This window comes from Thamnophis sirtalis, unplaced genomic scaffold (genome assembly GCF_051295495.1).
Source record: "Thamnophis sirtalis isolate CommonGarterSnake01/CBP01778 unplaced genomic scaffold, rThaSir2_p1.2 scaffold_13, whole genome shotgun sequence".
Taxonomy (NCBI): domain Eukaryota; kingdom Metazoa; phylum Chordata; class Lepidosauria; order Squamata; family Natricidae; genus Thamnophis; species Thamnophis sirtalis.
Genome location: NW_028261393.1, coordinates 5,136,098 through 5,151,323, shown reverse-complemented (window position 1 = coordinate 5,151,323; position 15,226 = coordinate 5,136,098). Strand labels below are relative to the sequence as shown.

Genomic DNA, 15,226 nt, shown 5'->3' with positions numbered 1-15,226 from the left:
GGCTCTCTTAATAAATTGGAACATTGAGCAATATTTTGCCTTGGACTCTGATTTCATTTTGGATGTTATTTGGAACACAGAGGTCCAGTTGGCTCTAGTAGTTAAGGCACCAGGCTAGAAAATGGGGGACTGTGAGTTCCATTCTTGCCTTAGACATGAGAGCTGGCTGGGTGACTTTGGGCCAATCACAAGGAGATGGGAGTTCTAGTTCTGCCTTAGGCAAGGAGGCCCACAGGGCCAATCACAAGGAGATGGGACTTCTAGTTCTGCCTTAGGCCATGAAGCTGGCTAGGTGACTTTTGAGCCAATCACCAGAAATAACATGCGTTATGGAGCCGAGGTGGCGCAGTGGTTAAATGCAGCACTGCAGGCTACTTCAGCTGACTGCAGTTCTGCAGTTCGGCTGTTCAAATCTCACCGGCTCAAGGTTGACTCAGCCTTCCATCCTTCCGAGGTGGGTAAAATGAGGACCCGGATTGTTGTTGGGGGCAATATGCTGACTCTGTAAACCGCTTAGAGAGGGCTGAAAGCCCTATGAAGCGGTATATAAGTCTAACTGCTATTGCTATTGCTAGAATCCTGGGGAAATTCCTACGGGTGGCCCATTGTGTTCTCTTGAAGGGCTGGCAACTTCACAACAACCCTTGTGGGGTTCTTCATAGGACACTCTAGCACAGAGACAGGGAACGATGGCCTCTTTATGACCCGTGGACTTCAACTCCCAGAATTCCTGAGCCAGCCTGGCTCAGGAATTCTGGGAGTTGAAGTCCACGGGTCATAAAGAGGCCATCGTTCCCCACCCCGGCTCTAGCAGGATGTCCAGGCTTCCAAAATTAACACGATTTCGTCACTGACCGACTTTTCTTCTCTCCTGTCCCCAGTACCATCTGGATTACTGCTCTATTTACACGGAAAAAAGCACATGTGCCAAGGACCCAGAATGTGCCTGGTGCTCCCGAGGATGCCAGAGCACTCAGCCTCGTAACCTTGTGAGTAGCCTGGAAATGCGCAAGGCGCAAATCGCAACGGACGACGTCAGCTCGGTGTAAATTTAGCTGCTGTTTTTGGAGCACTGGTAGTTCTCAATTTACGACCAGAATCGCCACCAGATTTTTTGAGATTGCTAAACGTATCAGCGGTTAACAATCTTTTTTTTGCCAGGGTTGTCAAGCAAATCACTTTCGTCGTTAAGTGGCCCATGCGGTCGTTAAGCGAATCTGTCCCCCCCCCCTTCCCGCCCAATTGACTTCACTTATCAGAAGCTCTTTAGGAAAATGGCAAATCAGAATCACCAGGCCCAGGGCTGCTGCAGTGGACATAAATATATATGCCAGTTGCCAAAGTGCCTGGATTTTGATCATGTGGTTTTTGGAGGTGCTGCGAAAGTCATAAGTATGAGGACTTGTTGTAAGTCCTGTTTTTTTTTCTGTGGTGTTATAACCTCAAATGGTCACCAAACAAATTATTCTATGTGGAGGACTACCTGTATAGAAACCAAGTGCATGGATGGATGGATGGAAAGAAGGAAGGAAGGAAGGAGAGAGAAGGTGGGGAAGGAAGAAGGGAGAGATGGCAGAAGGGGAAGGAGTGATGGATGGATGGATGGATGGATGGATGGAAGGAGATGAGAAGGGAAGAAGGGAGAGGTGGCAGAAGGGGAAGAAAGAAAGGAAAAGGTGGGAAGGAAAGAAGGGAGAAATGGAGAGATGGCAGAAGGGGGAAGGAAGGATGGATGGATGGATGGATGGATGGATGGAAGGAAGGAAGGAGAGAAGGTGGGGAAGGAAGAAGGGAGAGATGGCAGAAGGGGAAGGAGTGATGGATGGATGGATGGAAGGAAGGAAGGAAGGAAGGAGAGAGAAGGTGGGGAAGGAAGACGGGAGAGATGGCAGAAGGGAAGGAGTGATGGATGGATGGAAGGAGATGAGAAGGGAAGAAGGGAGAGGTGGCAGAAGGGGAAGAAAAAGGAGAAGGTGGGAAGGAAAGAAGGGAGAAATGGAGAGGTGGAAGAAGGGGAAAGGAAGGAAGGATGGAAGGAAGGAAGGAGAGAGAAGGTGGGGAAGGAAGAAGGGAGAGGTGGCAGAAGGACAAGGAGTGATGGATGGATGGATAAAAGGAGATGAGAAGGGAAGAAGGGAGAGGTGGCAGAAGGGGAAGAAAGAAAGGAGAAGGTGGGAAGGAAAGAAGGGAGAAATGGAGAGATGGCAGAAGGGGAAAGGAAGGAAGGACGGATGGATGGATGGATGAAGGTCAGACCAGTAAATGAAGGTCATAATCAAGTCAAATATTATCTGCATTTATCCCAAGGCAAAGTCTCTACCATCTACATAATTCAATTGAAAGGCATATAATTTCTGATAATTTTATCCACCATATTTCGCTGCTTGACGGATGTGTTCTTTCTCCCAACCCTGTTCCTTCTTTAGTGCCCCAACAGTGGCTGTCTGGGCTTGGCCCGCCTCTTAGTCGACTGCCAATCTTGCCTCGCCTTTGGCGACACCAACGGTTCTCTGCCCCGAGCTTCCGGTCCCTTTGGCTGGTGTGTGCAAAACGAGACTTGCATGCCCATCTCAGGTAACCGGGCAGATTGGGGGCTTCCGTGATGCCGTTGAGGCCGCCACCTTGATGTGAGTCCATGTGCCCCTGGGTTTTTCCTAACCAGCTTCCTTTTCCTTCCCCAGAACAGGGCAGATGCCAAGTGGGGAAGATTTCAGGAACCTACGGCTGGTGGGGGCCGCAGTCCTTCTTCATCACCTCCCTGGCCCAATGTCAGCGCGAAGATTTCTTGCCCGGCCTTCATTTGATTACCTACCAGCAGCCACGCAATGACTCCCAGCCGGACAAGGTAAACTTCCTTCCTTCCTTCCCTCCTTCCTCCCTCCTTCCCTCCCTCCCCTCCTTCCCTCCCTCCCTCCTGCCCGGCCGCCTGCCTGCCCGCCATGGTGCAGCAGTGGTTATAATGCAATATTGTAGACTAACTCTGCCATACTGCCAGCAGTTCAATCCTGACCTCAAGTTTGGACTCCGCTTTGCCTCCTTCCGAGGTGGGTCAAATGAGGACCCAGATTGTTGGGGCGGCAAGAGCCTGACTCTGTCAACTGCTTAGAGAGGGCTATAAAGCAGAGTGAAGTGGCGCATAAGCCTGTAAGTGCTACTGCTATTGCTCGCCATAGGTCTCCATCGTCCGGAGCACCACCATCACCCTGAATCCCAGCACAGAGATGGACGTCTCGCTGGTCTACAAGGGATTCATTCACCCCCTGGTGAGCAGCTCTGGACCGGCGGAAGACATCTCCATCTGGGCACGTATCCAGCGCCTCTTTGTGGTGGCGAAATTAGGCCGAACCCCGGGCGCATCGGAGCTGGTAAGGAGGCGTCGTCTTGCTTCCGTTGTTGGAAGGGAGTTTTCTCCTTAAACCTGGGAATGTGTAGCAATGGGGGAATTACGGAAAGGAGGGACTCCACCTGCAAAACTCCCTGCCAGAGAGTCACACTGCAGCTGCAGGCCTCTTCTGGCTTGGAAGGGAATCAAACCATTCGTTTGTGATCATATCACGGATCCAGTCAGTTGACTGTGGATTCGCTGGCTGAATTAGATTAGATTCTTTTTAATCCTGCCTTTATTTATTAGTGATTCAAGGTGGTGAGCATTCTTAATACTCTTTCCTCCCCTCTTTCCCTACGATGGCCCTGTGAGGTGGGTTGACCCTAAGTCACTCAGATGGCTTTCATGCCTAAGGCAGGACTAGAACTCACCGTCTCCTGGTGATTGGCCCAAAGTCACCCAGCCTAAGGCAGGACTAGAACTCATTGTCTCCTGGTGATTGGCCCAAAGTCACCCAGCCTAAGGCAGGACTAGAACTCACTGTCTCCTGGTGATTGGCCCAAAGTCACCCAGCCAGCTTTGATGTCTAAGGCAGGACTAGAACTCATTGTCTCCTGGTGATTCGCCCAAAGTCACTCAGCCTAAGGCAGGACTAGAACTCACTGTCTCCTGGTGATTGGCCCAAAGTCACCCAGCCAGCTTTGATGTCTAAGGCAGGGCTAGAACTCATTGTCTCCTGGTGATTCGCCCAAAGTCACTCAGCCTAAGGCAGGACTAGAACTCACTGTCTCCTGGTGATTGGCCCAAAGTCACCCAGCCAGCTTTGATGCCTAAGGCAGGACTAGAATTCACTGTCTCCTGGTGATTCGCCCAAAGTCACCCAGCCTAAGGCAGGACTAGAACTCATTGTCTCCTGGTGATTTGCCCAAAGTCACCCAGCCAGCTTTGATGCCTAAGGCAGGACTAGAACTCACTTGGCCCAAAGTCACCCAGCCGGCTTTCATGCCTAAGGCAGGACTAGAACTCACCGTCTCCTGGTGATTGGCCCAAGTCACTCAGCCTAAGGCAGGACTAGAACTCACCGTCTCCTGGTGATTGGCCCAAAGTCACCCAGCCGGCTTTCATGCCTAAGGCAGGACTAGAACTCACAATCTCCTGGATTCTAGGCCAGGACCTTAATCCCTGGGCCCAACAGGTTCTCCAAAGGTGGATCCCTTCTTCGTGCCTCAATCTTTCGTCTGCTTATCCCGTGTTGCTTTCCTGCAGGAGAAAGTGGGCAGCTGGGCAGTGCAGCAGGAAAAAGAGAAACGGCTGCTCCAGCGTCCTGGGGCCGAACGCCTTTTTCCCAGCACGGAGAGAGGGAATAAGTACGCGGTGCTGGTTGAAGGCCACCTCAACAACTCTGGCAACGGGCAGACGAGCGAATTGACCCTCACGTGGGATCGCACAGGCGTGCCAGGAGGCAGCGTGAGTATCCCGGCTTCGGCCTGGTACGAGCCCTTACGAGAGACGTCAGGAAACTCCCTTCACAGAAAGACTATAACTACTTGATGTATATCGCCACCCACCTCCTGGGCATGACTCCACGTGGCAGTGACATAATATGAAATAAAAACCTTAAGGCCTGAATAAAAAATGGAGGGAAGGAAGAAGAAGGAAGAGGTTAGAGAAGGAAGAAGGAAAGGAAAGAGGGAGGGAATGGAAGGAAGGAAGGAGAAGAAAGAAGGAGAAAGGGAGGGAGGGGAAGGAGAAGGAAGGACAGAGGAGAAGACAGGGAGCGAAGGAATGGGAAGGAGAGCAAGAGGGAAGATGGAGGGAGGAGGGAAGGAAAGAAGGAGGGAAGAAGAAAGGGGAGGAGAAGGGAGGGCAGGAAGAAGGGAAGAAAGGAAGGAGAAAGGGAGGGAGGGGAAGGAGAAGACAGGGAGCGAAGGAATGGGAAGGAGAGCAAGAGGGAAGATGGAGGGAGGAGGGAAGGAAAGAAGGAGGGAAGAAGAAAGGGGAGGAGAAGGGAGGGCAGGAGGAAGGGAAGGAAGGAAGGAGAAGAAAGAAGGAGAAAGGGAGGGAGGGGAAGGAGAAGGAAGGACAGAGGAGAAGGCAGGGAGCGAAGGAATGGAAGGAGGAAGGAGAGCAAGAGGGAAGATGGAGGGAGGAGGGAAGGAAAGAAGGAGGGAAGAAGAAAGGGGAGGAGAAGGGAGGGCAGGAGGAAGGGAAGGAAGGAAGGAGAAGAAAGAAGGAGAAAGGGAAGGAGAAGGAAGGACAGAGGAGAAGGCAGGGAGCGAAGGAATGGGAAGGAGAGCAAGAGGGAAGATGGAGGGAGGAGGGAAGGAAAGAAAGAGGGAAGAAGAAAGGAGGAGAAGGGAGGGCAGGAAGAAGGGAAGGAAGGAAGGAGAAGAAAGAAGGAGAAAGGGAGGGAGGGGAAGGAGAAGGAAGGACAGAGGAGAAGGCAGGGAGCGAAGGAATGGGAAGGAGAGCAAGAGGGAAGATGGAGGGAGGAGGGAAGGAAAGAAAGAGGGAAGAAGAAAGAGGAGGAGAAGGGAGGGCAGGAAGAAGGGAAGGAAGGAAGGAGAAGAAAGAAGGAGAAAGGGAGGGAGGGGAAGGAGAAGGAAGGACAGGAGAAGGCAGGGAGCGAAGGAATGGAAAGGAGAGCAAGAGGGAAGATGGAAGGAGGAGGGAAGGAAAGAAGGAGGGAAGAAGAAAGGGGAGGAGAAGGGAGGGCAGGAAGAAGGGAAGGAAGGAAGGAGAAGAAAGAAGGAGAAAGGGAGGGAGGGGAAGGAGAAGGAAGGACAGAGGAGAAGGCAGAGAGCGAAGGAATGGGAAGGAGAGCAAGAGGGAAGATGGAAGGAGGAGGGAAGGAGAGAAGGAGGGAAGAAGAAAGAGGAGAAGGGAGGGCAGGAGGAAGGGAAGGAAGGAAGGAGAAGAAAGAAGGAGAAAGGGAGGGAGGGGAAGGAGAAGGAAGGACAGAGGAGAAGGCAGGGAGCGAAGGAATGGTAAGGAGAGCAAGAGGGAAGATGGAAGGAGGAGGGAAGGAAAGAAGGAGGGAAGAAGAAAGAGGAGAAGGGAGGGCAGGAGGAAGGGAAGGAAGGAAGGAAGGAGAAGAAAGAAGGAGAAAGGGAAGGAGAAGGAAGGACAGAGGAGAAGGCAGGGAGCGAAGGAATGGGAAGGAGAAAGGAGAGCAAGAGGGAAGATGGAGGGAGGAGGGAAGGAAAGAAGGAGGGAAGAAGAAAGAGGAGGAGAAGGGAGGGCAGGAGGAAGGGAAGGAAGGAAGGAAGGAAAAGGAAGGAAGTAGGGGGAGGAATGTAGGCCTGTGAGAGAGAGCCAGGCCTATCTAGTGGTGTTGGAATATCGGGAGAATGAACCCAGCCATGGGGATAGAATTGTGATGCTTAACACCCGGCTTGTTCTCATTCCTTCCACCCTCTAGGAAATCTCCTATTTTTTTCTGGAGCCCTATCGATCTGAGCTGTGTGCCACTTACCATTCCTGTCTTGCTTGCCTGGCCGACCAGGGCTGCGGGTGGTGCCCGCTCAGCTCCACCTGCCATCGGCGATTGGCCTATCAGGATGACGTGGGCGGCTGCGGTCCCAGCACCGTGCGCCTCATCCTGGTGCCCGGCAACTGCATCTTGTGTGAAGACTACCGCGACTGCCACACCTGTAGCAAGGTAGGAAAGAAGACGGGGGGCCTCAAGGGGAAATAATCTGCATTTATGCGCCACGGTGGCGCAGTGGTCAGAGTGCGGTACTGCAGGGCTACTTCTGCTGACTGCCGGCTGCCTGCAATTTGGCAGTTCGAATCTCATCAGGCTCCAGGTTCACTCAGCCATCAGACCTTCTGAGGTCGGTCATATGAGGACCCAGATTGTTGGGGGCAAGAGGCTGACTCTGTAAACCGCTTAGAAGGTTTGTGAAGCGGTATATAAGATTAAGTGCTCTTGCTCTTGCCCTTCCTTCCTTCCTTCCTTCCTTCCTTCCTTCCTTCCTTCCTTCCTTCCCTCCTCCCCTTCCTTTCTCTCTTCTTTCCTTCCTCCCTTCCCGTTCCTTCCTTCCCCTTCCTTCCTTCCTTTCTTTCTCCCTTTCTTCCTTCCTTCCTTTCTCCCTTCCCCTTCCTCCTTTCCTTTCTCCCCCTTCCTTCCTTTCTCCCTTCCCCTTCCTTCTTTCTTTCTTTCCTTCTTTCCTTCCTTCCTTCCCTCCTTCCCTTCCTTTCTCCCTTCTTTCCTTCCTCCCTTCCCATTCCTTCCTTCCCCTTCCTTTCTCCCTTCCTTTCTCCCTTCCTTTCTCCCTCCCTCCCTCCCTCCCTCCCTCCCTCCCTTCCTTCCTTCCTTCCTTCCTTCACGCAGTGTTGCAGGCTAACTCTGCCCACTGCTAGCAGTTTCGATCCTGACTGGCTCAAGGTTGACTCAGCCTTTCCATCCTTCCGAGGGGGGGTGTCAAATGAGGACCTGGATTGTTGGGGGGCATGTCGGCCGGGACATCTGCTGGGCTTTAAGCTAGTGCAAGGGCTTCCCAAACTCAGCAACTGTAAGATTTGTGGACTTCAACTGCCAGAATTCCCCAGCCAACTACTTAACTGTCTTGAGCCAACTCTGGCTCTCCTGGCCTTGTAAGCAGATTGGTTTTGTTCTCTTCCCCTCCAGGATCCGTTTTGCGAATGGCAAGTTAACAGCAGCAAAAAAGGAGATTTTCTTTGCAGTCGTCGAGGCCGCCTTAACACGGCCATCCGCTCGCCCAAGGAATGCCCCAAACTCTGCAATCAGTGAGTGTGCTGGGAAGACGGTGGCCTTTGGGATGGATTCATGTCTTACTTTATTTGTATCCCACCTATACTTCTTTTCATAAGCAACACAAGATAGAGAACATATCTAACCCCCCTTCCTTCTATTCTCCCTACTACTGGTGAGGTATATTGGTCTGAAAGGAAGTGATTGGCTGAAGGGACAGCCAGCCAGCTTTCTTACCGAAGGTGGAACTAGAACTCCCTATCTCCCGGTGATGGGCACAAAGTCACCCAGCTGGCTTTCATGCCTAAGGCGGGACTAGAACTCCCTGTCCCCTGATGATTGGCATAAAGTCACCCAGCTGGCTTTCATGCCTAAGGCGGGACTAGAACTCCCTATCTCCTGGTGATGGGCACAAAGTCACCCAGCTGGCTTTCATGCCTAAGGTGGGACTAGAACTCCCTGTCCCCTGGTGATTGGCCCAAAGTCACCCACCTGTTCTGACTCCTCCCTTGGCTCACACCAAAGCACTCCGTGCCAAAGATACTTTACGGAATTTATTCACAGACAGACAGGTCCTTGGCAGCAATCCAGCACAGACAAGCCTTGGCAGCAATCCAGCCTGCCAAGCTAACACCACAATTCTCCAACATTAGTTAATGCATTGACTTCTGCAAAAGGGATGTGTGCACAAGCATTCCTTTTATAGTCTAGAGAGGAGCCTAATTGCCACCAGCTGAGTGCAATTACCTCCTGTAACTGGGTAACTGTTCTTTACGCCTATTAGCTCTCCGGTGCCGGGCATCTAGGAACAACTCCCTTGGCTCCTCCCCACTGGTGACGTCCTGATCACACTCCCTTGTCTCCTCCCCACTGGTCCAAGGCTCAGGCGCCTCCTGGTGGCCAACCAGCCTCTCTGCGCCCTGCTCGGAGTTGGAACCCTGTCCAGGGTCCTCCACATCCTCCAAAGGCGACTCGTAGGGCCCATCGCTGTCGGAGTCTGGTGGCAGCTCCAACGGCTCCTGCTGGGCCACAACACCCACCTAGCTTTCATGCCTAAGGCGGGACTAGAACTCCCAGGGTCCTGGCAATTGACCCCAAATTACCCAGGACTTGTCTGCAGAACTTCTGAAAGGCTGAGGGTCAGGTTGTCTGGACCAAAGCAAGCATCATTGTTTCATCCCTCTTCCTTTTCTTCTCCTTAAGCAGCCTGGGTGGTATTTGGGTTGGGCTCCAGGTTCAAGTGTAGAATGTTGGTTTGAGACTGGAAGAACATGGGTGATTATGGGAAATGTTACCAAGAAGACCCAAAGCTTTGCATGCTTGTTTCTCCTCTCTCCCTCTCTCTCTCTCCTCCCAGGCGTACCACGTGTTCTGAGTGCCTCTCCAATTCCAGCCAGTGCGCCTGGTGCCAATCAACCCGGAACTGCTTCTACTTTGCGGCCTACCTGGCTAAATACCCCTACGGGGATTGCCGTGGGTGGTACGACAGGTGGGTTGGAGGCAGCTGGTCCAAGGCAAGGATGGGGAGGCCAAGAGGTCATGTTCCTTTCCTTCCTTAGATGCATATCTAAGGAGGCTTTCTTCTCTGGCCAGAGAGCAGGCATCTCTTAGGGGATGCCTGAAGGGGTATGGATGCTTAGCCTCCATTAAGCCCTGATGCGGGAAATAAAACATAGAAAGTAGTAGTCCCAAAGGTGCTTTTATTTTATTTTATCTTTATTTTTATTTCCTACTGAGCCTTTCGGCCTCCTATAACATCTCTATGGCCACGCAGCAAAATCTTACTGTGAAGTTCCCAGAAGATGACCTAATTAATTTACGAGCCTCGAGACAAAGTTCAAAAGAAATCCATCCATTTATTAGGATCAACATTTTGGCATGTTCTTCTGCGGAGCCGAAACTGACTTCCGCTTAATTGCGTTTGAACTATATACCTCTGTATCCCCTCCCTTCTGTCTGTGTCATAAATCACATCCACCAACAAGGTGCTACGGCAGGCTATGAACATGCACATTTCACACGCCAGTTGTAGGAATATGAGACCTGACTCTGGCCAAAGGTATGCATGGAATTCTCCTCCCTTTTCCTACGTCAACGATAGTAGTCATGGAAACGCTTCACAAGTTGACGCTTACTTGATTTCATTTGATGAATTCTTAATTTTTAAAAAAATTCATAAAATGCCATACAAGTCAAACACTTTTTAAAAAAGATTGGGTGGGGGGGAACCTTTTAATCGTATACCTGGGCCACAACCGAAACTAACAAAAAGATGAGACAAAGGATCAGATGTTTCCCTTTTTGGAATGAAGAACGGAGATACGCAACTCCGGATGTTTAGTTTATATCCGCCGAATTGCGTAACTAGTTGAGTGGTTTCTCTTTCCACCCAGTGTTCACTCTGTGCCCCAATGCCTGGACTGCACCCGCTTCAACACTTGTCGCGAATGTTTGCAAAACTTTGAATGCGGCTGGTGTGGCAACTCCGACAATCCTACCTTGGGCAGGTGAGTCCGGTTCTTTAGACTGTTTTAAATTTTATTTCTCCTGTAACCTTGCCACCATTAACAGGGGGATAGGATCGAGATTCCCGTGAAGTGTTAATACCGCTTTATAACCCTTGGAAAGGCCACACTTGGATCACTGCATCCAATTTTGGTCACCACGGTGTAAAAAAAGATGCTGAGACTCTAGAAAGAGTGCAGAGAAGAGCAATGTGGATTATTCAGGGGATGGAGGATAAAACATGAAGCGTGACCCGTCAAAACCGCGCCCGACTAAACCACGCCCGACTAAAACGCGTCGCTGACGTCATCAACAGGGCGACAACAGCTAGTGCGGAGAAAGAAGGGCACTTTAAATAGCGCTTTGAAAGCAAGCCGATTCAACTTAAGGTAAGGGTTAGGTTTAGGGTTAGGTTTAGGGTTAAGTTTAGGGTTAGGTTAAGGGTTAGGGTTAGGTTTAGGGTTAGGTTAAGGGTTAGGGTTAGGTTTAGGGTTAGGTTAAGGGTTAGCTTTAGGGTTAGCTTTAGGGTTAGGTTAAGGTTTAGGATTAGGGTTAGGTTAAGGGTTAGGTTTAGGGTTAGGTTAAGGGTTAGGTTTAGGGTTAGGTTTAGGGTTAGGTTAAGGGTTAGGATTAGGGTTAGCTTTAGGGTTAGGTTAAGGGTTAGGTTTAGGGTTAGGTTTAGGATTAGGTTTAGGGGGGTTAGGTTTAGGTTTAGGGGTTAATTTTAGGTTTAGGGTTTACAGCGTGCTTCTGTCTCCGCGCTGTTGTCGCCCTGTTGATGACGTCAGCAACGCGGTTTAGTCGGGTGCGGTTTAGTCGAGCGCAGTTTTGTCGGTGAACCAATATGAAGAACGGTTGCAGGAATTGGGTATGTCTAGTCTAATGAAAAGAAGGACCAGGGGGTGACAGGATAGCAGTCTTCCGATATTTGGAATGTCTTACTTAGCAACATAAATTTTGAGCTCAATTGTGGTCAAAAGTTGAGGATTACTTAAACTCATCCCCATCGTATGATGAGGAGTGGTGCAGTGGCCTAGAGGTGGAGGTCTCGCCTCACCATCAGGAGGCCGTGAGTTCAATCCTAGGTAGAGGCAAATATTTCTCTCTCTGGGCACAATGAGAATCTGTCTGCTGAACAAAACTCTGCATTGGCAACAGGGAAGAGCATCCGGCCAGGAAATACTCTGCTAGCTCCATTCAGTTGCCCAGATTCCACCCCACAAGGGATTATGGGGTCAATTAAAAGAAGATGATGGTCACCCATCGTATGATGACTTGTTCAGAAGCAGAAGACTACCTGGGGGGGGGGGGGGGAATAGCGATCATGTGAATTCGTGGCTTTCATTTTGACTTCCTCGCTTAGGTGCCTCCCGGGAGATTTCTCGGGCCTCAGCACCTTCTCGAACTGCTCAGTGGCCCTGTGGGAATCCCACGGACTGCCTCCCTCCCACCCTGCTCAGTGGTCGTACGGGCAATGCCCCGACGTGGACGAATGCCGCTTGGGCTTGGCCAACTGCCATCCTTTCGCCCGATGCAAGAACACGCCGGATTCCTTTCAGTGTCACTGCAACCGAGGCTACGCAGGTGATGGGGTGGCCTTCTGCAATCAAACGTGAGTTTGCCCGGCTTTGCCGTTGATGATTTTGTGACATGAATTTGGTATTGATTCTGAGGGAATCACATTACAACTAGATTTGCTTCTGGAACGAGACAGTTGAAAGAGCCTTAAACTAGCTACTGTATTTATTTTTTCTGAAGAATAGGTCCTTCTTTTTCTCCTTCCTTCTTCTTTTCTCTTTTCCTTCTTCCCTCCTTCCTTTTTTCCTCCCTTCCTCCCCCCTTCCTTTCTTTTCTCTTTTCCTTCTTCCCTCCTTCCTTTTTTCCTTCCTTCTTTCCCTCCCTCCTTCTTTTCTTCCCTCCCTCCTTCCTTCCTTCCTTCCTTCCTTCCATCCTTTCTTTCTCTTTTACTTCCTCCTTCCTTCATGCCTTCCTTCCCCTTTTCTTCCTTCCTCTTTTTCCCCTTCTTCCTTTCTTCCTTCTTTTCCCTTTTCCTTCCTCCTTCCTTCCTTTCCCCTTTTCCTCCTTCCTTCTTTCCTTTTTTCCTTTCTTCTTTTCCCTTTTCCTCCTTCCTTCCTTTTCCCCTTTTCCTTCCTCCTGCCTTCCTTCATTCCTTCCTTTCTTTCTCTTTTACTTCCTCCTTCATTCCTTCCTTCCTTCCCCTTTTCTTCCTTCCTCCTTTTCCCTTTTCCTTCTTCCTTTCTTCCTTCTTTTCCTGTTTCCTTCCTCCTTCCTTTCTTCTTTTCCCCTTTCCTTCCTCCTTCCTTCTTTTCCCTTTTCCTCCTTCCTTCTTTCCTTCTTTCCTTTCTTCTTTTCCCCTTTCCTTCCTCCTTCCTTCTTTTCCCTTTTCCTCCTTCCTTCTTTCCTTCTTTTCTTTCTTCTTTTTCCTTTTCCTCCTTCCTTCTTTTCCCTTTTCCTCCTTCCTTCTTTCCTTCTTTCCTTTCTTCTTTTCCCTTTTCCTCCTTCCTTCTTTTCCCTTTTCCTCCTTCCTTCTTTCCTTCTTTCCTTTCTTCTTTTCCCTTTTCTCCTTCCTTTTCCCTTTTCCTTCCTCCTTCTTTCCTTCCTTCCTCCTTTCCTTCCTGCCTTCCTCCCTCTTCCCTCCCTGATACTTTCCAGGTTTTCCAAAGGATTCACATTTACAGTGTTATCTGCAGAAGCTTTAATGCTGTCATGTAGCCAGCTGTAATCCGTTTAATCTAGGGATTTACTAGGCAGCCCTTCACTGAGGTGACTGGCCAGACTGCTTTTAATCAGGATCTGTGCATGTTAATTAAGATGATGCTTATTACAGGATTCAGTTTGTAAGGACACGAATGAATGTTGTAGGGAAGAAGAAAGGAAAATGACAAAGATTATCTCTCTATCTAAAAATGTTTCTATCAATTAACTTGCAAATTATTTTATTTTCCTTTGGTAGCTTAACAATGCCCTTAAATATTGAGCTTTTGATAGCAGGCCATTTTATTTAAGGTGATTTTCCTGTTTGCCTTTTTAATCCTTGGGATAAAGGAGGATATTTGTCGCTCTGGGTTGACGTGAGGGGTCCTTGGTGCTTGTTTTCTTGCAGACGTTTTATTATCTAACTAGGGAACATCATCAGTGCTAGAAGGGAGTGGGGTTTTTTCGGAGGGGAGGAGAACTGTGGGTCCTTGGTGCCCTCTGAACATGCTCATTTTCTTGTAGACGTTTCACGACCCACGCAGGTAACACCATCAGTGCTAGTGTAAGAAGCGTTAATTTGTGAGTTGTGGGGGGAAAAAAGGGGAGGGAATGTTAGACATCCTACTAATTGACTCTTTTTATAGAATAGGTTATAAAGATTTAAAGTTAAGGTAGACTCATTGATATGAGAGCAGAGGTGGCGCAGTGGTTAGAGTGCAGCACTGCAGGCTACTTCAGCTGACTGCAGTTCTGCAGTTCGGCTGTTCAAATCTCACCGGCTCAGGGTTGACTCAGCCTTCCATCCTTCCGAGGTGGGTGAAATGAGGACCCGGATTGTTGTTGGGGGCGATATGCTGACTCTGTAAACCGCTTAGAGAGGGCTGAAAGCCCTATGAAGCGGTATATAAGTCTAACTGCTATTGCTATTGCTATATTGTGAAAGTATGCCAATAGGCGGTTGTGTCTTTAAATATAACTGATTTTAGATAAAAGCAAGTTTAAGTAACTGTAATCAAACACAGTGATAGTAAAATACATAAATTCTAAAGTGTACAACTTAATTTGAATGAAGTATATGTAATGATTGCGGAAGAAACGCACGAAATGTATTTGTAACCAATGGACACGCTTTCTACAAGATGTAACGGAAGATGATTCGTTTTTTTCTTTTTTATAGGTGTAATAAAAACAATAACAATTAAAAAAAAGCATCAAGGATCAAAACCCCTTCAATCCTGGGTTTTATCTTTCTTTCTTTAGTTAGCAGTTTTCGTTTTTCCAAAGACTTTTTTATTGTTTCATTCTCTGACATACCATTTTAAATGAGCCAAGGTGGCGCAGTGGTTAAATGCAGCACTGCAGGCTACTGCTAGATCAGCAGGTCAGCGGTTCAAATCTCACCGGCTCAGGGTTGACTCAGCCTTCCATCCTTCCGAGGTGGGTAAAATGAGGACCCAGATTGTTGGGGGCAATATGCTGACTCTCTGTAAACCGCTTAGAGAGGCCTGAAAGGCCTATGAAGCGGTATATAAGTCTACTGCTATTGCTATTGCTAAATATACATTACCGTGATTGTTATTCTTCTTTACATTGATCATTCTTATACATTTATTATTTCATTTAGTTGGTTATTATAATATGCAGCTTGGGTTGCTTTATTTACCACCACTTCTTCCTTTTGTAAAAAACCCTTGTTTTCCCTTTCTTTTAATTAGCAGTTTTCTGGTTTTCCAATGCTTTAATTTGAATGAAGTATATGTAATGATTGCGGAATAGCAATAGCAGTTAGATTTATATACCGCTTCATAGGGCTTTCAGCCCTCTCTAAGCGGTTTACAGAGTCAGCATATTGCCCCCAACAATCTGGGTCCTCATTTTACCCACCTCGGAAGGATGGAAGGCTGAGTCAACCCTGAGCCGGTGAGATTTGAACAGCCGAACTGCAGAACTACAGTCAGCTG

At 49.1% G+C, this 15,226-nt stretch overlaps 1 protein-coding gene across 1 annotated transcript in view; it reads left to right on the top strand.

Annotated features, from left to right (window-relative positions):
* Positions 1-15,226, top strand: part of MEGF8 (multiple EGF like domains 8) — a 63,232-nt gene that overhangs the window by 20,337 nt on the left and 27,669 nt on the right. The window contains exons 12-21 of the mRNA XM_087727837.1: positions 882-989; positions 2,427-2,574; positions 2,682-2,845; positions 3,174-3,365; positions 4,592-4,792; positions 6,747-6,986; positions 7,959-8,077; positions 9,400-9,531; positions 10,436-10,549; positions 11,911-12,159. Coding sequence (XP_087583963.1) covers positions 882-989; positions 2,427-2,574; positions 2,682-2,845; positions 3,174-3,365; positions 4,592-4,792; positions 6,747-6,986; positions 7,959-8,077; positions 9,400-9,531; positions 10,436-10,549; positions 11,911-12,159 — 1,667 coding nt within the window. The remainder of the gene's footprint in view (positions 1-881; positions 990-2,426; positions 2,575-2,681; positions 2,846-3,173; positions 3,366-4,591; positions 4,793-6,746; positions 6,987-7,958; positions 8,078-9,399; positions 9,532-10,435; positions 10,550-11,910; positions 12,160-15,226) is intronic.